Source organism: Seriola dumerili, unplaced genomic scaffold (assembly GCF_002260705.1).
Source record: "Seriola dumerili isolate Sdu_G_001 unplaced genomic scaffold, Sdu_1.0 BDQW01001090.1, whole genome shotgun sequence".
Lineage (NCBI taxonomy): Eukaryota > Metazoa > Chordata > Actinopteri > Carangiformes > Carangidae > Seriola > Seriola dumerili.
In genome coordinates this window covers 182,779-209,565 of record NW_019175345.1, presented here as the reverse complement: position 1 = coordinate 209,565, position 26,787 = coordinate 182,779, and the positions used below count along the sequence as shown (strand labels likewise).

The window sequence follows — 26,787 nt, the reverse complement described above, 5'->3', positions numbered from 1 at the left end:
CGATCAGGTCGACAACCTGTGGCATATAGTCTCCTCATGCTGTCACATGCTATTAGTGGACAGAGACTATAACAGACTGAACAACACCTTTGAATCACAAGTTTATCACTGCTCATGTCATCAAAGGTTGAACAGCTTCCACCTCCACCTCAAAACATGCTCCAGACACACCTCTTGTGTGTCCCTACGGGTCTAAAGACTAAATTTAAGTGGGTTTGCCTCAGGTAGCATCGACCAATAGTGACATGTCACTAAAGTCGTTACTGCTGGTAAACTGTTGCTTCATTTCCTGTCTTGTGAGAGTGAAATTATGAGGAACTAAGTGGCTGTGAGAGTTTATAACAGGTTTTGATCAAATTTTCAAATTAATGAACAGTTAACAATTTTATAACATCAGCTCCATAAAGAAAGAGACACATTTTGATCAAATTGACTGAACTATTTTTTTTTCCACCTGGATCGAGTCCTCAACATGATGCTGAGTCTGTAATAACAGGGAAACAAAAGATCTATAGATACTTAGAGGTGATCTAACATTACCACTTTTTATATGTTGAACAGATCATTAAACAAAAGCAAGCAAATAAAAAGACTATGAAAATCACACGAGACTTAGGTGAGGTCAGAATTCATAACACATGAACAGCGAGCACACTGGAACAGGAGCCAGGTCTGTAAATACAGACTAAACAAATAAACAGCTCTACACTTTACACTGAGATTAAATTCAAATGAAAAGTTCTCAGCAATTGAGCAGTCAGCTTCATAAACAGGAAGCAGAGGGAGAGAGAGCAGCTTCAGGCTCTTACCTTCGGTCCAGAGATGGCTCTCCTCAGGTGTGGGACTGGGAGGGCAAACTCACTGGAGCAGAGTGCAGTTTCTATTGTGGGTGTGCTGGTGAGGGATAGGTGTGCGTCCGTGTGTGTGTGTGTGTGTGTGTGCGTGCGTGAGTACAAAGCCCAGCATAAACAGTAAGTATATAAATATGTCAGCCCCTGAAACACCGTCATAAACTTAAGTTTTATTTCCTATAACAGCAATGTGTTTAAGCTTGTGCTTAGCTTATACACAAGTGTTAAGTGTGCAAATATATGCTATATTAACATATGTGCGTTTTATCAGTTGGACAGTGTGTTATATTAGTTTGTGCTAAAGGTCCATCAGAGGAATTTATGGTAGGATTAGAAGATTTAAAGTAACAGCTACATTTCTCCAGATTGGCAAAGCTGAGAGGTACATTACCGTAGAAACTAACAAAAACTACTAAACTTCTAGAGATTGATGAGAAAGATTAAAACCGACTGAAAGTGAAGAGCACTAAAATCTTGAGGCTCCTCTGTTATCGTAAGCGTAGAGAGAGTCAAAGCAACAGGTGAAGAAGACACTGTTATCTAAAGCACTTTGCACTTCCTACTAAAACCCTGAGGAGGAACGAGGCAGAGTATTTGCCATGTTGAATGCGAGTCCACATGAGAGATTGGTTGAGTGCTCAAGCCAACTTATGGGGAAAAAAAAAAAAAACTTGATACACTTGGCTAAATCACGGTTAAAAATGAATTTTTGAATGAATGAATTTTCTCTGATTAAATTTGAGAGTCGTTTCTTTGATTTAATTCACTGTCCGTCACAGTGGCTCTGTCACTGTGGATCAGGCTAATGGAGCCTGGATCAAGTTTAAAGGAGTACAGCGCAGCTTAATGTTTAATATTGCACTTCCATAAAGTTGGGGGACTTCCAAGATACAGATTTTTTTTTTTTTTTTTAAAAAGTGGTCAAAAGTGGTACAGCAAAGGCTGAGATATAGATAGTACTACATGTCAAGCTCCAAAAACTCGAGCTCCTACATTTCCTATAACACACCTTGATAGCAGTCTCTCTCTCTCTCTCTCTCTCTCTCTTTCTGACAAGTGACCTTAATAGATAAAAAAAGAAACTGTATAATTTCCATTTTAAAAAAAAGCAGTTTGGCCCCCTGCTCAAGTTTGGTTTGAGCAAATAGGTTAGTCTGTGCATGTGTGTGTTTGTGTGACTGAATAGAAACAGACAAACCGAAAAGTATGAAATCATTCCACAAATCTGGAAATTTAACTTTTACCACTTAAAAGCATACGACCTGCTGATCACAGATGTGAAAACGTCCAGAGGTTACTTCTATATGACTCCCACAGCTAATCTTGCCAGGTTTAATAAAATACGGTTAGGATATAATAGAATGCAATGCAATAATAGAAATACAAACGGAAATTAAGGGAATTTTTCATTTTTAATATTTAATTCAACACATATTCTGCTTGGAAAATATCAGAATTGCTGTAAATTCGGACAAAAAAAAAAAAAAAAAAAATATTTTACAGTAGTTATTCATGTTCCCAATATTGGAAACTCAAACTGTGCAAAAATGATCTGATCTGTTGTTTTATCTCAATTATGGTTTAAAAACACTTGAACTATACAAAAATATAACAAGTGCATTAGGTTGACCTTTTGTCAGATGTAGCTGTTGTGGGTATTCCCACATTTTTGCAGCACTGAAGGCTGGACGTAGCAAGTCTCCTTTTGGCTTCTTTCTCTAGGGCGCATGTCCAATCTTATTTTTGTTTGTCTTTGTTTTTCATGGGAAGAAGTGGTCTGCTACCTAAACAGCACTGTACCACCTTTATGTTGCTGTCTTCAGTCATATTGCAGCATGAATGAAAATCACCTTCATAAAAACTGAGACTTTAGACAGGGAGTGCTGCACCCATCTTTGAACTTAACCCCAAAAACACACACACATGCACAAGCACACACAATACCGACCAACATATACAGATACACACAGACAGCAGTGAGCAGAAACACTCAGACTGTCTTTTGGAGAGCACTTTCATTGGGAAACAACCCCCCCCTGAATATTTTTTTCCTTTTAAAATGATGTTGCTAACTCAGACCTCTCACATAATCTGGTTCTTTAAGGCATTTCTTAAGGCTACTTTCACATACTGAGGGAATGTGTCTCTTATGGATCACATGACAGTATTTCTTTAGGCTGTAATTTACAGAAGTGTGAAGTGAAAAAAGTGGGTCATCAAATTCCAAAGCATGATACTTCTTGTTGATGTTTTTAAATCTCTGAGTTAAAAATCTACCATCCAAATGAAGTCAGGAGTTATTGCCGTTCAAGTCAAAGTTGAGTTGCAAATCTTCTTGATTAGTCGTCAAATATAAAGTCATCCAATTTTTGACTTGTGTCCACACTTGTAGTAGTTTCTGCTTTGAGCAACATTATTATCCACATTAGACTTTTTGCTTCACCTGGCGCTATAAATCCTCATGAGGCCCTTTGTGTCTGTGTTTGTCCAGCCAGGCCCGCAGCAGAGGAAGGTTGGTGTCCATCCAGCGGATGTTATCCTCAATGGTCTCATATGTCTGCTGGATACACCTCATCTCCGAGCCCGTCTCCTCGGTCAGGGAGCCGAAGAAGCTTCGTACCTGAGCACATGCAGAGCAGAAAGACTTAAATATACATATCACATTTGACACGAGATCCAAAAGTACACATTCATCCTCCGAACAAACTTGAAAGTAGAAATAGAGAAGAAAGATATAAGATACAAAAAATAATTCTGCTCCCATAAACCATACTAAAAATGAGCAATTTTATTTTGCAGCCAGTACTAAACATGAACATACCGAGCATATGCAAACTGATCTGTTCTCCTGCTCATTCCCATTTGAATCAGGCCACTGCTGATATTTTATTTATTCTTTATTTTTGAGAGTGTGTTTTCAGGAGATTGTACAAATAACAGTGCAACAAAACATGACAGACAGAGAAAACAAATAAAAGGATGCAAGACAAAGTCCAAAGAGTCAGTGGATTGAAACCCAGTTACATAAAGAGGGTGTGGATCTGTTTCTCTTACCTCATTTAACATCTCCCGGGTAGAATACTGGTTGGTCACCCCAGTCACCATGTATGATATAGTGCTGGAGCCGAGGTCGAACCTGTAGCATCAAAGCAAACACAGAAAGACGCAATTCAACGTTCAGAATATTCAACTCTCTTAACATTTCCATCTAAAAAGGAAAGACATTGGCAACCATGTGAGTTTTGTTTTGAAACCTTTACATTTACAAAGAAAAAAGACGCTTTATAAAGCTAGAAACCCCATGATGTAATTTTATCTCATAAGACAGGTGCATTTTTTAAATACAGAGCATTCATAATTCATCTTAAATTGAGATTGAAACGTGTCTGTGTGATGGTCTGACTGACTTCTTGATCAGGGTGTGCCAGTTGGCTCGGAGGAAGTCCCAGGCCAGTTTGAAGCCATGGGGGTTTCTGCTGACTGAGACGACCACGTCTGGGAGGTCCTGAGTCTTCATCACATCACCGCGGAGGCTCTGCTCCATCATCCTGCAGACAGAAAAGAGAGAGGTTAGAGGGAGGGCAGCGGACATGGCTATTCCCTTTTTTAAACTAGGTTTTACTCATGTGTCCATACACACCACTTGAGCTTGTCCTGCAGGGGGGTGACAGTCATGGCAGTTTTCATGCGGCTCTTGACAGACATTTGCATCGAATTGCGGTACTTCTCAAACAAGAAGTTCCACCCCTCTGGTGTTCGAGCTCCAATCACAAACACAGCCATTGTGATGTCGACAGGGAGGCTAAAAACAGATAAAAAATATTTAATCTTTATTGAAATTATAGCTCTGACGAGAGGTAATATTTAGTTATGTTGTTGCGCTATTTAGCAGCCCTGACCTGATTTTGCCATCAGAGGCCTTCCACTGGTTAAAGAGCTGGGTGGCTTTGGTCACACAGGGAGTGTAGTTCCTTACACAGGCGAACAGCAGCAGGTAACTCCTGAGCACTCGCTCAGACACTGATCCGGAGTCAGACCACTCCTGCCGATCAATCAGCCCCCTGAACAGATCCACAATGTAGCCCTGAAAAACACAAGAGGCCATTGTATAAATTCTTCTGTAAACTGTAGGAACTGTGGACAAGTGCAATCTGAGCCCATTAACTACTTTGCTCTAACATCCATGAGAGTTCAGTCTTAACTTTAAGACACACTGGTACGACTGCTGCTTTCACTAACCTTCATCTGGTTCTCCAGAGCCGGCATGTCCCTCTTCTCCATCAGTTTGTAGAGAGGTACGAGCTCTCCAAAGCCCTGAGTCACAGCCATGATCTCAGTCTCTCTGGACAGGTACAGAGACAGCTCCAGAGCCGTGTCCAACCTCACCTTCCCTATGCTGCAACACACAAGACAGATTTCAAATTAAATACCTGCTGCAGTTTTTTTCCATTTTGGCTATCATTTAATTTTAAATTTGGCTGTTTAAAAAAAAAAAGAAAAAAAAAAAAGAAAACGAAAGTGGCGACATTGAAGTTTAAAATTTACAAACCACGCTCAGCAGGAAATACTGCCCTATTTTTGGCTTTATGTTCTGCACAGTAACTGTCAGTGAAGGTAAAACACAACTTATCCGATCTCTTAACAGACCTGACCAGCTGGAAGACGGTGTGGATGAGGCTGGCACGATCGTTGCTGGTCAGGGCCGTGTGGTTGTGTTGCAGCAGTCTGATAATGGAGTTCCACCCGTTGTCTGCGTAGTGGACCATGTAGTAGCCGCTCATGTCCACATTGAACTTCACCCAGTCCACCTCTTCCGGCAGGTAAAGCACGTCTGTATGGAGGAGTATGGATACAAGCTTTGAAGTAAAGTAGAATTCAAATTTTCTGCATGTGGATAAAGGATATAAATATAGCAGCCTAGAAAAAAATAAAAAATAAAAAATAAAAAAATCAGCCTCATTGCACTCACCAGTCTTTGTTTTAAGCAGGAAGCGGTGGATGGTGCTGGAGGCGCTGGTCATGTACGTCAGTGGAATCTGCCACAGGAATCTATCAACACACAATGATGACTAAAAATAAATACATTTTAAAAAAAAAAATCTAACAATAAAAGATCAAACTTAAAATAATATTAATGATTGTAGAAATAAAATGTAACACAGTAACTGATATTTTGACAATTATTTTACCTTATACAAAATGATGTATTAGGCCACAGAAATGAATAACTTGTGTGAAAACAGCCTTTGACTCTGTACTCCGACTGTGTAGTTACTGTATTCTGGCTTTGTATTGCTGCCCAGGCTGCAGAGCTCTGACAATTAGTCACTGCTCTCTGTCTTTGTAGGCCGTGTAGTATTTGAAAATTATAATCGTAAGGTCATATAAAGAATGACACGGTGGCTTTAAAACTGACTTCAAATGCATGAATAGCGACTTCTGCAATGACTGATACAGTACAGTTATCTACCATAACACTTTTAATCTGACATTTTACCCTTCAGTGAGGGAGGGGTCATCTGTCTTCAGGTAACGCTCCTGACTGAGTCTGACCTCCCGACCTCTGACCTCTACAGTGACCAGCGGGAAGCCCTCCTGCAGTGTCCAGGTGTCCATGATGGCCCTGACGTCCAGCTCATCATCAGAGTACCACTTCTGCGTATGCACACAGTTCGATACACAATCAATTATCTCACATCAGAAACAGATGACAGACTTGTGGTGCAGCTACGTGAGAGTGCTACTGGAGTCTGTTTGCTCAGTGCTCAGCTGAAAGTGGATGCGAAAAAGGATGAAAACTTACAGAGGCTCCAGACGGGACGTGGCGTTTGGAGCAGAATTCTTTGTGTTTCATTCGGCCTTCGTCCAGATCATCTGAGTCGCAGATCTGTTGGGGGGGGGGGGCACAAAATCTTAGTGGAGAATCGTAATAGCGCCAATACTGACGGTAACAGACACATTCAACACACACTCTCAAACACAAAACCTCCCAAATGAACAACAGGCACATTCTGTTACATGACCTGTCTTATTCATTAAAGCTGACTGATTTTGGTTTTTAAACACGATTTTCTAACCTCTGAGTTAACAGTGAGTTAGTTATTTTAAGCTTTAATGTAAATGTGACACCAAACATTGCTGTGTTTACCCATACTCGCTCATACATCACTCACATTAGTCAGGCTCTCCCACAGGTGGCTGTTGACAGTGTTTTGGTAGCTGTAGCGTTTCAGGTATTGGATGATGCCGATCTCAAAGGCCTCTGGAGTCAGGAAGTCCCGCAGCATATTCAGAATACATGCTCCCTAAAAGAAACAAAAAAACCCCAAACACACGCTGTATGTTGCATGCTGAAATTTAACAATCCAAATACTTTCTGTTGTGTTTTAATGTTTTGTTTCGTACAATTTTCATTAAACTTTGGGGATTCATTCAAATTCATGGACCTTTTTTATGAGTCTACTTTACTTTTAATCAAGTACACAGACAATTACACAGTTCAAATATTCAAGTGCATCACCACCAAATGAATGGCCCTCAATCCAGAATGAAGCTGACCTTGTCATAAGACACATCATCGAACATCTCCTGGATCTGCATGGGGTTTTCCACGGGGGTGGAGACTGGGTGGGAGGAGCTGAGGGAGTCTACCTCCATGGCCTCAAAACATTTCCCCAAGAAGAAGTCATCCTGGAAGGAAAGAGAGGGGAGGGAGGAAATGTGGGAGTGCAGGGAGGAGATAAGTAAAAGGAGGTTTTTATATTTATTATCTTTCTTGTTATGCCAGTAAATAATTTCTGAATTTAACTTGGAGAGAGTATGAAACCAAAAAGATAAACTGCACTATATGGCAGACAGGCAAATTAAGAAGATCAAGGCAGTTTGTATGCTCGTCGCCTGTCTGCTATAATGTACAGTGCACATGTTCTGAGTTAAGATACAAGCCGGTTCACTGTGCTCTCACCACATGCAGCTCTGGGTAGGTGATGTCGAGAGAAATATACTCCATGAACTTGGCGAAACCCTCGTTGAGCCACAGGTCATTCCACCACTCCATCGTCACCAGGTTCCCAAACCACTGGACAGGGAGGAGAACAGGTAAGAACAGCTTTAGGTACAAGGACATGATGTAATTATGTAGCATTAAAAGTAGCTCAATTCGTCCTCGTAACTTACTAACTTACTAATATAATGCTGATGGATAACGGACAAAACAGATATTGGCCAAGTACCTGGTGTGCAAGCTCATGGGCGATGACCTTGGTGATGCCAAGTTTGTCTGAAGCTGAAGACCTGTCGGCGTCGAAGAGGAGGCCCGTCTCTCTGTAGGTGGTCAGCCCCCAGTTCTCCATCGCACCTGACTGGAAGTCAGGGATAGCAGCCAGGTCTGCAGCGAACAACATCAAACACTTAAATACAACTAAATATGGGATATTCACCCGCTGGTCAAAACTATTACACGTGTTTTCAATTCTCATCTGAAACTTACATTCACACACAATGCATTCAGTGTGCTGATTACATTTTATACTCGCCATCAGATTTTCTCTGTTCATTCCAAATTGGAGCAGAGAAATGTTTTATCTGGCTCAGGCACAGACCACTAGCACTGTTAAATGCCTAGATCTAAATTTACATATATGTGCTAGTCAAAGTGATCTCTCAGTAATCAGTAGGACTTGATAAAAATGTATATTGGTTATCTTCAGACATAAACTCTGTTCGTATCCTAAGGCATTATGCTGCTAATACTTTTCTTAAAGTACAGTACAATAATTTTGTTTAATACAACACAAATCGTTTTATAGGTCAAAAAAGCATAAGATTTAAAAAGGAAATACTGCAGCTGCTGATATTCAGGTATAATAACATGGTAATAACACAACGTATTTCTACCGACCCTGTTTGGGAAGTGGGTAAGGAATATCAAAGTAGTCGTCATAGAAGTCCAACAGCTTCACAGCAGCATCCAGTGCAAATGCTGTCTGGTCAATCTTCTCAGGTACAGCATAGATTGAAATCTGATGGGAATTACAGTAAAGAACACACTCTTCAGTATTAATATAAAAGGAACTGGACGGGCAGTTTTATCAATGGATAAATATAAAGTTATAAATATTTCCATATAAACAGTTTCTGAAGGAGAGATCTAAGCGATGGCATGGCCTGCATCTGTCGTCCTTCTCACCTTGACGCCGTGCTGAGTCGTCTTGCTCACAGACAGGAAATCAGACACAATGTAGGCCACCAGGTAAGTGCTCATCTTTACAGTGGTGTCGAAGTTATCCTCTAGCAAGCGCCTGGCAACTCCACTGTTTTAACCTAAGAAACAAAAGGTGTGTGGTGAAAGAAAAGACAGGATAGGCCAATGGGTCCATTACAGATAAAGCCATTAAATCGTAATGCTGAAGCTGCCGCAGTCATGTGTACCTTAGGCATGTTGGATATGGCTATGTGGCGTGGCTCTCGTGTAATCCGTATGGTGAAGTTGGCTTTGAAGGCAGGCTCATCAAAACAGGGGAAGGCTCCACGAGCAAAGGTCGCCTCAAACTGTGTGGAGGCCATGAACCTAATAATGTAAATAAATAATAGTGAAATACAACTGGCATTAAAGTTTAACATAACATGCTGTTAGAAGACTAAAGGATAATTAAAGCTGCTATACGTAGCATTTTCAACATAAATTTATCATTGGCAAATCTGTTGTTGTAACATAACTAATGAGACTGTTGTCAAGATTACGATCTTCTGTGTTTGGTATTGATGTTAACACGACATGTTCCATAAACCCTGGTGCTTCCCAATGCTTCAGCACCTCAGCTGTACCCTGTAATATCCATTGTAAAGGCTGCAGATTTTGACACCGGTGGGTTAGATTTACTGCATTTGTTCAAATGTAACAAAATGAATGCAGTAATGATTCGATGATGGTAAAATACTAAAAACACACAGCACTTTAAAAATATGTTTTATGCACTTACCGGACTTCCCCAGTGCTGGTGCGGTAGCTGCTTTTGTAGAAACCATGGTAGCTGTCAGATAAGTTGGCAGCAAACCCCAGCTGAACTTCATACTTCCTCCCTTTAGTCAGCACGGAGTCTGACAGCAGGGCGAGCTGATGGAAACGAGGATTCTCCAACACCTGAAGAGGCCTCACACCTTCAGGTGCCAGGAGCAGCACATTGGAGATCTGCATCTGCTTGGCATGGAGAATGATGACGCTGGTGTCTTCATGCACATCCAACTCAATACGAGCAACGCCGGTGAAGTCGAAGGTGGTCAGGTTGGGGTGGATGATCAGGTCGTAGTGGATGGGGGAGACGGTTTTGGGAAGTCGCATGCGATCCCAGGGGAATGGCTGGCCGTTGGTAGCTATGGGGGGGTCTTTGGCTTGGCCTTCATTTGGCAGCTGTGCTCCAGATGAGGGAGCGAAGGGACCGAACAGCAGCAGCAGGAGAGGAGCCACAAACATGGTGACAGTGAAAGCAGGAAATCACCTCACCTGTAATACAAATATCATACAGTTGCGTGATTACATCCAGAGATACTATCGTTTTGTTGTCCATTTCTAGTTAAACTTCATTTAAATCACACATTTTATTTCCAAAGGACCCAAACACACATATAACTCTTAAGAGAACAATCAGGTCTGACCTTCATTTCTAGAGAGCATCTCTCAAGTGTAAGTGTCAACTTCTTAATATCTCTCTTATTTTTCTAAAAGAACTTAGCAATAGCTGCATACTTAATCAAACCACTGCTATGCAAATACACAGAGAATAAGACAACAACGCACAAACATGACAGATGGTGAGGAAAGACGATACTTTCGGTCTCACACTAATTTCAATTCATTCATGGCCCTAATAAATCCCTATAGAAAAAAACTCATAATCTAAGATGCCAAAAAGTGAGACGTTATGACGGCCTTAATTTTCAGTTCTCAACATTGGCCATTTATTGCATAGTATTTCTACTTACCGTGTCGTCTTCTGCGCGCACAATGAAATGCAAGAGTGAAAGTGAAACAGATAAAGGAGGAATTGCATGCTGGGAAGAACCGCAGGAAACGTCCTCCACTGCCTTACATTTTCAGTTAGCAAGTATTGTAACACCAGAGAGAGTTAAAGCTGTGGTGACATGGCTGTAAATTGGAAATAAAATTCTCTTTGGTTTCAGGACGTCCTTTCATGTCTGCAGATTAAACAGGCAGGTTCCGACCCGCTTTTATGTTTTTATTTTTTACCAACCTACAGTTCACGACTAAACATTTTGCAGAGTTGCATTAGTATCAGTCAGTGGTGGTTAATAAGGGAACCGAAGCAGGAGCGATTTTTTAAATAATATCAGGAAACAGAAGGAAACATCCTCTGTGAACAGGAAGTTCCGTGTTGTTATAGTCTGCAGGGATTATATTTCACCGCTAGATGGTGCCAATGTTTTGAGTCGCGGTCATTTTGGTTTCCTGTTTATTTTCTGTCTGATGTTGATTCCAGTCCCTCGGATATTAATACATTTTACTGAGCTCATGAAATGAATTTAACTAATGTAAACTATCAATTATTAATCCTTTGGCCAAAACCAGAATCTACTGCAAAATGAATAATATGTCTCCTAAACTCAAGAATCATTGCAAAAACATACACTGTCTATGCCTTAGTCTGTATCCAACATTTGTGGATCTCAATTCTACGTTTGTGGATTTGCATTTTTTTTTTTTTTTTTTTTTTTTAAAAAAGGCACTTAGTTTTGAGACAAACTTTCCGCCAGTCTGAACGAAAATGGACTTGTTTCGCTCAGCCACTTGCTGACGACACCATTTCTGCTTTTCAAAGTAAGAGCACGCAGACTTCTATGAGCTGCTTTATTTCCCCAATAACCAGCAAGTAACGTGCACTACGTTAACGTTTGTAAGATAGGTAGAGACAGGACCTGGTTAAGGTCTTTGGGTAATATGGCTGTTGGTGTTGTTATTTGTTCAGTTAAGAAATTACGCTTTGCAATTTTATTGTTCATTGTTAATATTTGCCTGTGTACAACACATTTGATGCATAGAAAACATTTTTGATTTGTTTACAGTAATTACTATAAATATATGCTTAGAATATAAAACACAATCAAGGTTTCCCTCATACTTATATCCAATTTGTGATAGACAAACGGTTGTTTATGCCTATTTTACATTCAGGCCAGTAGAAGTTACACATGTTCACATGAAGCATTCAAAATTAACCCTTTCCAGAATCACTTTGCTGAGAAAATAAATTCAAAGCCCCGACACTGTAGGACTTACCTCCGGTACCGGCCAGTTACTTTCGTCAAGCAAAACAGCTCGGGTGTCATACTCTCAGAGTATTTTACTTACTGACCGCGGACTGTACACAGACCCAGGTTTCATTTCACTGCGGCCATGGTTGATTTTGGCGCGCTGTCCTCCCAGTACCCGTATGTGAGCAGCCTGTAGTGGCAGCTAGCTACGCTTTGATCGGGCCCTTCCCTGCAAGTCCCGTTTCCTGTTCACCTGACTTCCGATATTGTCACATATGTGAAAAGTTTCTGCGTTTGTTTGTTCCCCATTTTAAATTTTCTTATACTGCTGTTAGTCATGTTATCCTGGAAAAGACTTGGCCAGTGTCTGGGCCGAGAGATCCGGCTTTAGTGCGGTCTGACAGTTGGCCCAAGACTAGTCCAACGACCAGCAACCCACAACCAGGCCTTAAATACACCACACGTGCCAGACTCGGCCCATTTCCTGTTGTGCCATCCAGGATGGCTTTTATTCATTTCCTGCTATTTTCCCCACACCAACCCTTCTCTTAGATGCAGGATAGGAACGGATTTCACGACTGCTCTTTTATTAAATGACAAATTTACACAACATGAGTATTCACATTCTCATGGACACAGAGAGTAAAGCAGCAAACATGAAGTCCAGAAAAAATGTTCAAAATTCATCCAGCGGATGTGCATGAAGTTCAAGTTGCTAATAAATAATCACACAACATTCATAAACATACAGTTTGTTCATTTGAAAGCAATAATAAAAGCCTTAAATGTCACATATGTTATTCCTGTGCCCAAGAAAAGCTAGAAATCAGAGAGAATCCATAGAGTAACACAAGGGGCACTGACTTTGTTCTAGTACCAGTGGATGTATATTTCATTAAAATATCTATTAAATGTCATAAGTGACAAATGAAAATGTGGAATGCAGGGATTGCATTAGACTTTTTAATTGATTTCCCCACATTAACACCTATTGAGTGTTCAAAAAAGTCAAAGGCTTGCTTTCATCCGTCAAACTACTGAAGTTATATAATTTATATTACTTAAATTACTGCCCTAACCCCATAATCTACAGTAGATGTGTAGTGTACCCCCTAACAGGTCTCATCCAGATTTTGAATTGGATATAAAGTTTAAAATTTGAAACACTTTTGGTGTAAGAAATTACATATTATGGCCTCACAGCATCAGAGCTCTATTCTTTGTTATAGTGCAAACTGGGATGACATTTCCCATTTTAAGGTTCTCCCTTTGGTTTCTAACTTTAGAGGACAGTGCTGCATGTTTACAAAAATTCACCAATCTGTTTTAGGGCGCAGGAATGAGAAATGGGAATTCTTAAAAAGGGGTTGGATGATTATAATATATTGTTCCATTCTCAAAGCATCTGGTGCAGAAAAATAACAGGCTAAAACAATTAATTTTCAAAGACTTAACCTGCTCTACAGTGACAATATTCTAATATAATATGTAAACAGCGCCCACAGTCCATTGCATTTACATTTATATGTCACTATGCTCTTTTGGGGAGAAAATGAAAATGCAGTCTGTCACTCCTCTCATCAAGGCAGGTCATCAGTCAGGACATCACTTCCTTGTCACTCATTTGTCTGTCTGGGGGAGTGGCAGCGGCTTGTTTTACCAGGGCATGAATGACACAAACACCACTGTGATATGCAGTATTTAGTGTCATTGGAAACTTTGTGGATGTGAGGATGAGTTAAACAGAAATCTTTTAGAGCAGTAGGACAGCTTTAGAGTTTATGATCAGCAATATTCAAACTCTTTTTGTTTTATATTTTCTTCTTTGATTGGAGGACATTTCCAGTGATAGATGAGTGGAGCTGAAAGCAACTGAATATCATCTGGAATTCGATTATTTATCGCACACTCACAGCGTGAGTTTGGACATTTAAAATAAATGGTTTTACACCCCTTCACAAGGGTTAAAGTCCATCCCATCTGCAAACAGTAATGAGTAAACCTTACAATGATAATGCCTCCTTCTTATGGGAGGTCACTTCAGCAGCCGCTCTGATTTTGCAGGGATCATTTGGGAATCAGTTGCAATCACTTTCTCTTACCTAATGGATCTATAAGCGACACTGCCTAAAACTTTCTCACATTTGGACAAATCTCACTGTCAGACACAAGATTCAGGTCCAAAGAGGAGCTGAACTATTTTCTTGAGAAGCTTATCCCAGGGAAGAGAATGATAAAGCAGGTGTTGATTGGGATTGTGTGTGGCGCTGTCATACTGACCTCCGGTATCCTAATCGGCCACTTTGGTATCAACAAAAGCAGCAGCTCAGGACCAACCTGGGTGAGGGATGTGGCGAAGGACGTGGACGAGAGTCTCATTGAGATTTTCCTGTCTGAGGTGGACAACATCCAGATTCAGAAAAACTTAAGGTGAGTTGATGAATGATCAACGTAATTATGTTGGGTCATTCAGTCATCCTCATCATATTTCATTTGTTCAAGTGATAAAAAAAAAAAGTGAAAATACAAAGACAAAAAAGGAAAAATATTGTCTGATTGAGTAAGAAAAAAAAGTGGATTGTAAAAAGATTTAAACGTATTAAGACGGTTTATTTGGTTTTCATAGTGAAGTGTCTCAGTCTAAAAAAGGCTAATCTGCATTCTTATGAGATTTCTATTTCTATTATTCTCCACAGGGAGTTGACAAAAGTGCCTCATATGGCCACAACAGCTGGAGATGAACAGACAGTGCAGTTTATGCTTAAGAGATGGCAGGACCCCGAAACTGGTCTGGATGAGGCCTGGAGAGAGGAGTACATGGTCTACCTGTCCTTCCCTGACCCCAAGAACCCCAATAAGGTCACTGTAGGTGAGTCAACAGGCTATTCAGTGTGTTGGGTTGAAAGTTGAGATGCTCACGCCATCTCTTTTTTTTGTCAGAATCTGTCATTAAGCATATTTTTAAAGCACTGGTCTAAATAAAAAAAAAAACACATTTAAAGGAGCTCAAGATTCGAGATTAACAGGTTCGTAGACACCAAAACTTTACATTATAAGATGGCGAGTCAGTTGGCTTTCCTTTGTGTGTTTTGCTGTATGATTTACTGCGGTGAAACATATAAACATAGTGAGTTTCACTTGTTTACTAGCAGACCAATCACCATGTGTTGTTCATTTCAGTGAGCCCATCTGATGCTGTGCTGTACACCGCCAGAGAAAAAGAGAAGACTTATACTCCGGACCAAGATGATCCTGATGTGGTTCAGCCATATGCTGCATACTCCCCAAAAGGACACCCAAAAGTAAGAAGAAAAGAAGCTACATACACACACGTACTGTATCTTAAACTCTGTTTCAAGCTCCATTAACGATCACTGAGCCCTCGCTACAGGGCTCTGTGGAGGGACTGATCATTACATTTAGTTAGTAAATGTTGTTATGCTTTAATTTGATCGGATTAATTTAGACTGTAGCCATAAACAAAAACGTATCTCATCTGATGTGCTCAGAAAGGTATTTCTCATTTCCTATATATTATTTAATAATTTACTAATATATATTAGTTTTTGTTTTTGCCCTAGGTATGTTGAAGGGGAGATGAATAGACAAATAAAAAGATAGATTGTAGATAGAAGTGTTTGTGGCGCTTCATGTTTTTGTAAGGCACACATAATTTCTGGGAAATAATTCACTCAATGTATAAAAATCACATGATTGTCTTACTGGCACACACACCTTGTGCTTATCTGTCATAAACTTTCTTAATTTGTCATACCTTCTGTCAGAGATATGGGGCATTTACTGCATCTGTTATTCATCTTCTTTATAGGTTCTCAGGAATAATATACTGTGGCAATACAAGAGTTTGCAAGTACTCGACTGTAATGGTGATGTGATCGAAGATCAGCCAGGAAGAGCAGGAAACTCTCAACACAATAAGCAAATAAATAATGACATTGGATAGAATTAAGTGTTAACAAAAACAACTAGGTTTGATTATTTTTAGCCATTTCACTCTCTGGTAGTTTACTGGTGCCGCAAAACTTTCCTAACAGATATATCACATCTTCAAGGCCAAAACCTTTTGTATGTCTTATCAGGCACTGATAACATTACAAGCTATGATGTAAACTGAGTTAATAAAACAACAAGGGTGTATCTGTTAAGAAAAGGCAGACTGATAAATAATATTACTATCTGTTTTATATTAGAGGCGAGTTTGAGGGTGTAATAAAGAATAGCATAAAGATACAGAGTCTTTTGTTAGTCAGCATTATAGTAAAATCACAGAAAAGCACAAGAGTCTATTGAAAGGATTTTCAGAGACAGTGGGATGGTTTGGGGAGGAATTGTCAGAGGTTTTTAAGAATCTGATAAAAATACAGTGTATATATTTCTTTGGGAAAAAAATGGGGAAAGAAACTACACAAAAGGAAGCCATTAGCCATTGTTTAAGTTTGTGGTATAAAAAGATCACATCACCTTGTCCTGCTGTCAGTTTACTGGCTTGCTTCTTGAATTGCTGCTGTTGACATAGTGCTGACTTTTCTGATGGTTTTAGGGGAAACTGGTTTACGCCAACCAGGGGACACCAAGTGACTACCAGCTTTTGAACGAGACAACCGACCTGAGAGGAACCATTGCTATCACCAGATACGGAGGAGCAGGGAGAGCAGCTAAAGTAAGCTGTTTATCAAGTTTGTGCTTTTTTAAAATAAAGATAAAATAGGTACAAACTGTTCAGGAGAATCAAAGCTTCTGTGCCTAAAGTGGCGGTCACATGCTCCTGAGTGTTGCATGTCCTCATCAATACAGTCAACACCTATAACTGTTAACAACACTTTTTATTGAGACAGTTAAAGGTTTGGAGGACAACCATGTTATAATGTCACTAGTTTACTGTCCAATAAATCTAAACCAAACTTGTTTTGAGTCTTTGCAGCGCTGTGATTGTGAGAACTGAGATGATGTCAACTGAAGATACTAACAACATTCAAAATTAGATCCTGTTTGTAAAGCTATGACTCACAATGATTCATATCCACAGTTTGAGTCACATTCTACCTTACATCATATTATTATTATTATTATTATTATTATTAGCATCATCATTATTATTATTATTGTTATTATTTTCATTATTTAGTCAACAAAACCCAGATGAAATTGATAGTCAATACTGAAAAAAACTGAACACAAACACAAATCTGAAAGTCAAAAATTAAAAGGTTTGGGTAAGTGTGTGTGTCACACAAGCAGTGCCACTGTTTAATGGCCATCTGTAAAACAGTGGTTGTACTGGGAAGTTTCCAAGTAGGAATATCTGTTACATTGAGTTAACTGAAAAGATAAATGTTTACCAAATGCCATGTGTGTCTCTTCCAGGCCATCAATGCAGCACCCTACGGTGTCATTGGTGTACTCGTCTACACAGACCCTTTGGACATCAACGACGGTCTCATGTCAGATGTGAATGAGACGTATCCTCACTCCTGGTACATGCCGCCCTCTGGTGTGGAGCGAGGATCCTTTAGCAGTCGCTATGGAGACATGCTCACGCCCTACCTGGCTGCCAAAGGTAACTAGTGATGTCTGTAAAAATGTACAGTATAAAAAACAGTAGTGTTTTTCTTCTTTATTGTGTATTTAGTCTGTTACTGCTGCACTTTGGCTCCACCAGTCTCTGAGGGGGGACTTTTATAACAGCTACACATAAAGATAAAATCAGGTCATTTCTACGTTTCCATAAATTCTTCAGAAACAGAAACATAGATCTACTTATGATTCACTATTTTGCAGAGGAAACCTACAGAATTCCAGTCGAGGACATTACAGGAATCCCTCCTATTCCAATTCAACCAATTGGATTCGAGGATGCCTACAAATTAATCTGGTCTGAGACAAACTTGTGAGCTTGTGTAATTGATACAGCCCAAAATAGCTGATTATGAACTAATTCGAACTTTTTTTTTTTCCTTCGGGCATTTCAGTGAGCTGGGTGGAAAAGCTGCTCCAGCTGCATGGCAGGGAGCATTCAAGTGCACCTACAACTTTGGCGGTCCAGGGTTCAAACTTACATCTGCTTTCAACAACAGGTAGTCAACAACCAGCAGACACCAGATGCACTGAAATCTGAATTTGGAGGAGTAATTATTTTTATTGAGCAATGCAACTGGGTCATCAAAATGACTCGTGAGGAAATGGTGTTACAACAGCGAGGAGTGGCTTCATATTAAATTTCAAGAGGGAAGTACAAAAGTCTTCCATATACAACAATAAACACAGAACTGGTGGAGAGAAAAGATGAGTCTCCAATGATCTGCTTTGTCACTTTACAAGTTACTAAGACGTATCAAGACGACCTTTCAATATTAGCTCTTGACTGAAAACAGCTTTTGCTTGTCCTTACCGTCCGGCTTTCTGTTTTTATATTGCCCATTTATCCTTTTGCTTCGATTGTCAAAACACTTTGTAAATTCTGTTTTTAAAGGTACATTTAAATAAATGTATTATTGTTATTATTATTATAAGTTATAAAGTATTTTGCTGCAACCCTGCATCCACTTCAAACAATCACCTATTCTTCTTCACTTTTCAATAGCATATCAGGCCTTTCACATCTTTGAGAGTAGACAGTCAAATTACATTTTCCTAAATACATCTTGGTGGAGATGAAGCAGCAGTATTGCAGTGTCTCTCCTCCTTGTTGCTTCACACTTCTGAAGCTGAACCTCTGTTCCAGTGATGTGAAACTGGACATATTTAACCATGAAGAGGTGAAGAACTCCTCCAATGTGATGGGAGTTATCAGAGGGAGCGTCGAGCCAGGTGAGACTGGTGACTCAAACCAAATTGGCCATATGATGTCATCTGTTTTCATCTTGCAAATAATCTGCGGCTGCTCCGTGTGTTTATTTCCACAGACAGGTATGTGATCTATGGGAACCACAGGGACAGTTGGGTTCACGGTGCCATCGACCCGAGCAGCGGGACGTCGGTCATGCTGGAATTGAGCAGGGTGCTGGGAAAGATGGTCAAGCAGGGTGAGAAGAGTGATGGTTTCTGATTGTATCTTACTGTATATGGTGCTGGATGAAAAGCTCATTTCTGTTCCTCTCTGTGGCAGGCAAATGGAGGCCTCGCAGGTCCATTATCTTTGGAAGCTGGGGAGCAGAGGAGTTCGGCCTGATTGGGTCTGCAGAGTACACAGAGGTGATTTACAATGAATCCACAAGATTAGACATAATACCAAGCAAGCGAATGTGTACATAACTGTTTGTTTAAAAGCTATATCAGTTTTGACTTTCTTCCTTGGTCTGGCATGACCAAGTAACTTATGTTGGCTAATGTTAGCTAATGTCAGCAAACTTTAGATGAATATTCCTGCGTAACATACATCACTGGGTCATTTTTCTGAGTTGATCACTCCTCTCCGCTTTTGCTACTGTTACATTAAATCTACATTTATTCCATAATGGTCAGTAGAATGGCAAATGGCATATGTTGCTTTAAGTATTGCTTGTATACTTAGCTTAAATCTGACCTTGATCTTGTCTTTTCTGCAGCAATACTTCACCAAGCTGAGCGAACGCACCGTTGCTTACATCAATGTGGATATAGCTGTTTTTGGTAAGACGCTCCATCTGCACTAAATATCTAGCTAATGCCTTGAAGAGGTGTCAGTTCCTGGCTACTCTTGGACAAAAGCAGCCGTACTTGATGGACACAAAATGTTAATTTGATGAAGAAGAATTCCTGCTGCTGTAGGTTGTGTTCACTGACCATAAGTCTTGTGCCTTAGAAATTGAATAGTTAATAGTGAGGTTAATCAGAAACACCCATTCATCCTCCACTCCTCAGCCAATGCCACCCTCAGAGCTTCAGGGATGCCATCGGTACAGAACGTCATCTTCACAGCAGCAAAACAGGTTAGGTCTTCAAAAAAAATGTAACTCAGGTGTTTTAACTTGACCAGGACCCTGTCACATTAAAGTGTGTTTGTTCTCTAGGTGAATGCACCTGGACTGGACTCCACATCTGTGTACGACAACTGGGTACGATATTCAAACAGGACAAGCCCAGTCCATGGAACCATTCCCAGGTAATGAACTGCAGTTAACACCTTTTAGAAATCTCCCACATCTTGCATTGCATCCTGGGAGAAATCCCCATAGAGTCAGTGGGTTTTTAAAGAAGAACTGGCTCATGATTGGACATTTGAAACAAAAGGGTTAGTTGGTTAACTGATCATATCCTGATCAGATGACCAACAAAGGAAGTATGATTGTGCAAAAGAGCGTACATGCTCAACAGCAACAGTAGCATGAGATGAGATGGACATGACAGTTTGAATTAACATCATTGCGGCTTTGTAAAGCCCAGTTCTTCCCTCCATACAGTACATTGTTTATTGTCCGTATTGTGAGCAGATTTGCATCATGAATGTGTTTGTACTGAAGTAAACAGAATGTATCCCCAACTAAATCTCAGGTCTGTCGATAAATCATTAAATTGGTGCTTTAAATCATTAAAATGATGGTTCTTGTTTTCTGTCTTCCTCTGATAGGGTGGGATACCTGTCAGGTGCAGGGAGTGATTACGCTGCCTTTGTCCATTACCTGGGAATCACTTCAATGGACATTACATACACGTATGACAGGGTATGAAACTCACTGCCTTTGACTTAACAGATTTCTGTTCTGATGACTTTACTGTTGTATGTTGGATGTAGAAACACTGAATGGTAACAATAGTATTTTCAAATGATCTTCACCTGTGATAAAGTTTGATTTTTCCGACTAAATGTGTGGCCCATGCTAGGCGGGAGCAGCCAGCTCTGTTCATTTATGCAATATATAAATAAAGAGAGCTTTCATCTGAGAAAAGTTTTTAATTTCAGCAGACACCTGTGAGGAGAAAATTCTGATTCTGAATTGACCTGAGCTCATTTAGTTGGTTTTGTAACTCCTGTCATGTGGATATTTGTCTTCATACAGAGTAAAACAAATGCTCGTATATACCCTGCGTATCACACAGCATATGACACCTTTGACTACGCCTCAAAGTTCATTGATCCCGGTGAGCAATTCCGTCTCTCATGTTATCACATATTGGATTTTCTTGTACAGCCATAGTCAGTGGTAAAAATCCCAGTCCTTGAATTACGTCTGTCATGGAGCTGTAGATTATGCTTTCTTTTATGTTCTATCTTTCAAAAATAATTGGTGTATTTTAACAAAAAGCTTCTGATGACAACTGAAAAGACAATAAAAATGTTCCCAACAATTCTTGTCCTGTATAACATCTAATTCTATCATTTCCAACTCTCAGGGTTCGTCAGTCACCAAGCCATCGCCAGGACAGCAGGAAACGTCCTGATCCGATTGGCTGATAGCCTGGTGCTGCCATTAAACTGTAGTGATTACGCTGAGAGTCTGGAGGACTACCTCAACACAGCAGTGACCCTATATCAACAACAACTGAAAAAAATGAATATATCCATGGGTAATGAGAAGACAGTGATGCAAGGGAACACTGCAGTACACAACACACAGTGATAGAAATCTAATATCAGGTGAAAGTATTTCATCTGGGATTTATGTTTAACTGTCATTTCATGTTGTTTCAGAACCACTGAAGCGCGCAGTGGCCAGCTTTCGCAGTGCAGCTGCTCATTTGGACCAGGTGATTCGCACCTCAGACCTGGCAAATGAAACGTAAGAACACAACCATACATAGGCTATACAGACGTACTTTATCTCCTCTTCTGTCTACATGGAAATGAATGCCAATCCCCCTCGCCACCACCACCTCTCTCTCTATCTCTCTCCTCTCAGACCGCTGAAGGTCAGAAGGATCAATGACCAGCTCATGCTGCTGGACCGAGCTTTCCTGGACCCTCTGGCCTTCCCAGATAAATATGCATACAGGTAAGAGGAGGATTTGCCCGTCTCGTGTCTGCACGCTGCATGCAAAATAGAGTCAAGCTGCCATGTGTAATTTGTTGTGTGCACTGTGCTTGACAGCTTCAGGGAAAATTATGCAAAAAGGTGGAGAAATACAGTTGTGTGGGAGGTCCACAGCTTTTACCCAGACTTAGGAATTATTGGATGGATTGCCATGAAATTCATGCCTTGACTTTTCCTCTAACTGTTGTTTTGAATGAAATGTCTTGACTATTAGATGGATTGCAATGAAATGATGCAGACATTCATGTCCATTAACTGTAATAACTTTGCTGATCCCGTAACTTCAGGTCAAATGTTGTACTGTGGTTTATATCCAAACACATGCAAAACTAATGACATTTCCATCAACCTCAGCTGTATTTTGTGTTAGGTTCATGAGCAAATATTAGCCTGCTAACACACCAAACCAAGATGGTGAACATGTTATATACTATATCTGCAAAATATTATCATCTGAGCATGTTAGCATGCTGACGTTAGCTCAAACCACTGTGCCTAAATACAGCCTGACAGAGCTGCTAGCATAGCTGACTCTTGGTTTCTGTAAATATTTCAATTCTGCACAATAAACTATTTTTTATTAATACCGCATGCTGTATTGTTGAGGGTTCCAAGGGCTGAGTTTCTTTTTAAAATCTTTTCTGTCAGTGACTGTTATACTCCTCTCTTTAAGGCATTTAATGGATAGTGACAGTGACCATCTGCTTCATTGTGTCTGAGCACATCTCTGTTAACCATTCAGTCACCTATCATTGATATATCACTCTTATTTCTTTTTCCCGTCACACAGGCATGTTATCTGGGCCTCAAGTAGTGCTGGCAAGGCAACCTTCCCAGGTCTGGCTGATGCCTATGCCAACGCTGAGTCATCAGGTCAGTCAAGCGACTGGGACAAAGTGCATTACCACCTGTCAGTCCTGAGCCAGGCCATCGAGGGCGCTGCCCACACACTGGTTGATGTCATATGAAGAGGAGGAACTGCACTCGCTCAGGGATTAAAAAAGAAAGAAAAAAAGACAGTGAACTGCAGCTAATGAGCACTGATCAGCTGGGCCATAATACGAATATTTATGGATGATACTAAGTGAAGTGATTTAGGAATCAATGAACACAGCTCATCACCAAACAGTAACACGAATGTCTTTGTCTTTGCCACTGGATTGAAATATTGAAATATTAAGAATATTTTTCATTTGCAGGCAATAAAGAAAAGCCATAACAGTTGTTGTTAATACAGTTGTAGTTATTAAGCGCACTGTTTAAATTTCCTTTCATTTACAAAGGTTAAAAGTACCTGTTTTCTGCAGATTAATGATCTGTACTGTGGGAAACTGAATGTCTTTTTGCACAAGATCCATGAAACCATTAACAAAGAGAAGCCTCTGGACACTATTGATCTGATTGACATAAATATTCACCTCAGTCAAGTATCACACAGTAAAAGACATTATTTTATTGTTTTTTCTATATAAATTTAAAGTAGCAATGGAATATTTCCAGAAACTTTTCCTTTTTTTTGTGCAAAGATCTTCTGTATAGTTAATATTTATATGTTTTTGACATATGGTGGTATTTTTTTAATTCTTAAATCAAACAGAACATTTCTGTTCGAAAGATCAATGAGGGAGGATGACTTGCTGTTTTTTTTTGAAGAGACAGTTGATGCGTGTCAAGACCATTTCATCTGACAGGAACAAGAAACAGTGGTAGCCCTGATCCACTCGACTGTCTGGGAATGAGGAAAGCAGACAGACACTGCAGGGAAATTATAAGAAATGGTGCAGTGTAAGTTTACTGAGTTATGATCCAGAAGTTAATGGATCAATAACGGTATACAGCTGGAAAACTTTTACAAACACTGTTGCAAGGGTGTGTCATAAAAGCAAATTATTTAATATGCCAGGGCCTTTCTTTGAAAACATTTGCCATAAAAAGAAACTGCACCTCATCAAAAACCTGCCTCTACTTTTTTGAGCCTGAGTTGCATTCACTTGCAGAATGATGCCCTACTGCGGATCTGAATGTGGGGCTGCAATACCAGACCTCACCACCAGGGGTCAGAAAACACTCTGAGACAGCCACAGAGGGCAAGTCGTTGGGACTGCAAATGTTGGTGTGACAAAAGTGGAGTGACAGTTGGATATACAAACCTAGTCATATCACCAATCTGTAAAGGTAACGTCATAGATCCACTTTAAGATAATGCTGTTAAGCCTGTATAATAGTGATGTATAAGTAAGAGGTGTGAACACAAAAAAGTTAAGGAGAGAAAGAAGAAGACGCATGAAAAATTGCTCTTGTCTGACTTCATGGGATCCTTCTACTCAGGCTCTCATGTAAACACTGGTCTCCCAGGGACTGCTGGTTTTATCTAGCCCCCCTCCACTCTGGTTAAATTTACAGAGTTAGTCACACCCATCTGAGCCCTTCGAAGCCACTGTAGAAACACAGCTTATGGGTTGCGCTGGTGTGTAAATGAATAACTGTGTGTTTGTGTGGGTTGGTGGATGAGATTTGTGGGTGGATTCATTTATTTTTAACCTCAAAATAAAATAAGAAAGATGGGCTCCTTTGGTTCTTGATTGTTCTTGAATCACGTATACTGCTACAATGTGGGTCAAATGGACTTAAATGCCATTCAGCAGCATTTGCCAGAAAACGTGCAAGTCACAAAAACTGCAACATTTATAATTTAAAAGTAACTGGCAAGGACATAATGGACATGTGCAATACCTGTTGACAAGCAACCTAATATAAAACTGTAGCAGTATTTGCAGTTTATTTATTTATTTCAAGTAAATTCTTTCTACATTATGAGCAGTGTATTACAGGAAAAGACTGACTATTTTGTTGGTGAGATATATATAGCTGTTCCTCAGTATTTTTAGCGGGGGAATATTTACAAAACATGGACTCTTTTCAGCAATGCAGAGTGAGTGACTTGACACAGTTTGACATTAATATTTGCAGAATTTCACAGAACAACCAGAGACTGTCTGCTTGTGGCCACTGAGCAGTTTCAGTGGAGCAGCAGAAGCCGGGGGAGGAAACTCATTAAAGCTTAAGATTGCTCTCATGCCGACTTGTAAACAATCTGCAAGAGGGAATCTTTTTGTGACTGGTACTCGTCTGCTTTCTTTATTGTTTGTTATATTATGTGTGTTATCAGAAGCCAGAGTCTGACGTTATGCCTCCAATTTGTTTTTATCAAAACACATGCATGCACAATTAGAAAAGTTCATGCTAAGAGTGCGGTAAATAAACTTATGTAAGCTTGATGGAACATTAGCTTCTTTGTGAACTGATCTTGTTGTTGAACTTTTTGCTGCAGATGATTCTCAGATGTTACACAGTGAACTAAAATATTGTCTTAAGTAGGGGGTGGATACTAGTTGACATATAAGCATTTATTTGACTTAAATATTTTTTGGAATATGATACTCTTTTGAAGACTAGATTTCAAGGGGCATGCCACCAATTTCACACATGAAGTTCAATTTACTTGTAATGGTTAGTATTATTCAGCCTGTGAAAACAGCTGAATAATGTTTTCTGTGTCTCTGGAGGTGTTTTGTGAAGTTGGAAATTCCTTCCTCTTAAGTTTCCTCAGACTGCATTTTGAAATAAAAGTGATTAAAAGCAAATTTGAAAGGAGCTATTTGTTTGTTTGTTTTGTTATTGCTATATAGCCAATGTTAGCATTAACAACTGTTTACTTAACAGCCTTGCCAAGAACTTCATCCATATTTTGCATTTACAACACAAGAGGTCATAATATGCCCTCCAAGCAACGCCACTCTTTTAGGGCAGACTGGACACTACAGTGACCCAGTTTTGGAAAGTGAGCTAGCAAGCCTGTTAGCATGCTAACTTCAGTAGAAGAAAAGAACAAGAACAAGTTATAGAAATAGAAGTAAAACAAGAGGGCTGCTTTCACCCACTGGGGACAGCTCTTGGCGAATAAACAAAGAAAGTTTGATGCTGGACTGACAATGTTTTTTGTAGACTGTACGTCAACAGCTGCTAATGCTAATGTTGGCTATATAGCAATAGCAAAACGTACAAATACTCATTTAAATGACTTTCTTCCAGACTGTAACATGAAACTCAAATGCAGGCTGTTCTAATTAAGAGTGTGTTGAAAAATATGTTGGTACAGGCTTTTCCAATTACAGCACAAAATACATGTTTTAGCTATGTTTTTCTCTCTTTCCATACTAATCAAAATACCTAAAGGATACGAGGGTCCTGTCAATACAGAGTGCTGATTTGATACCTGGCATATAATGATAAATAAGCAAATATTTTATATCAGGAATTGCTGTGGCTCTAAAATTGATTAGGCAGCCTGCCATGGCAGAATTAGTGTACAATTTAATGACATTAATGAAGTAACTGTATTCAGTGCTGAACAGTCACATCTGGATGATAACTGATCTACCTAAAAGGGTCAGTATCTGTGCCAATACCAATCCGGTGGAAATCTAAAGAGCAGTATCAGCAATGATGTGGTAAAAAACTGGGATATCCTCAATGTCTGTCAATCAAAAACAACAAGACACACAGGTGCTACCCACTAATCGCAGAGTTTATTCTTTTAAATATACATAGACTTTTTCCCCACATTAAATACCCCTCCAACCCACCCACCCACCCACCCTCAACATCCCTCCCTCCTCCCATTTCTTCCCTAACTCTCA

General features: G+C 39.8%; 2 protein-coding genes across 2 annotated transcripts; one reads left to right on the top strand and one right to left on the bottom strand.

Annotated features, from left to right (window-relative positions):
• Window positions 1-2,244: 2,244 nt before the first annotated feature.
• Window positions 2,245-10,905, bottom strand: LOC111237740 (endoplasmic reticulum aminopeptidase 1-like). Its single transcript, XM_022766950.1, is given in 20 exon segments — window positions 2,245-3,471; window positions 3,906-3,987; window positions 4,259-4,399; window positions 4,492-4,653; window positions 4,751-4,935; window positions 5,091-5,247; window positions 5,499-5,682; window positions 5,821-5,900; window positions 6,349-6,506; window positions 6,655-6,738; window positions 7,025-7,156; window positions 7,410-7,541; window positions 7,816-7,929; window positions 8,084-8,238; window positions 8,752-8,872; window positions 9,040-9,155; window positions 9,158-9,173; window positions 9,282-9,420; window positions 9,833-10,353; window positions 10,833-10,905. Coding segments are annotated over 19 exon segments (2,820 nt in total). The 5' UTR covers window positions 10,324-10,353; window positions 10,833-10,905; the 3' UTR covers window positions 2,245-3,300.
• Window positions 10,906-14,180: 3,275 nt separating this feature from the next.
• On the top strand, window positions 14,181-23,420 carry naaladl1 (N-acetylated alpha-linked acidic dipeptidase like 1). Its single transcript, XM_022766962.1, has 19 exons — window positions 14,181-14,549; window positions 14,816-14,988; window positions 15,300-15,421; window positions 16,681-16,800; window positions 17,505-17,697; window positions 17,919-18,012; window positions 18,110-18,214; window positions 18,862-18,947; window positions 19,043-19,162; window positions 19,246-19,331; window positions 19,685-19,748; window positions 19,980-20,047; window positions 20,129-20,220; window positions 20,686-20,779; window positions 21,116-21,197; window positions 21,450-21,623; window positions 21,748-21,835; window positions 21,956-22,048; window positions 22,878-23,420. The coding sequence occupies exons 1-19, from the start codon at window positions 14,350-14,352 to the stop codon at window positions 23,053-23,055; spliced, it is 2,232 nt and encodes a 743-aa protein (XP_022622683.1). The 5' UTR covers window positions 14,181-14,349; the 3' UTR covers window positions 23,056-23,420.
• The last annotated feature ends 3,367 nt before the right edge of the window (window positions 23,421-26,787 follow it).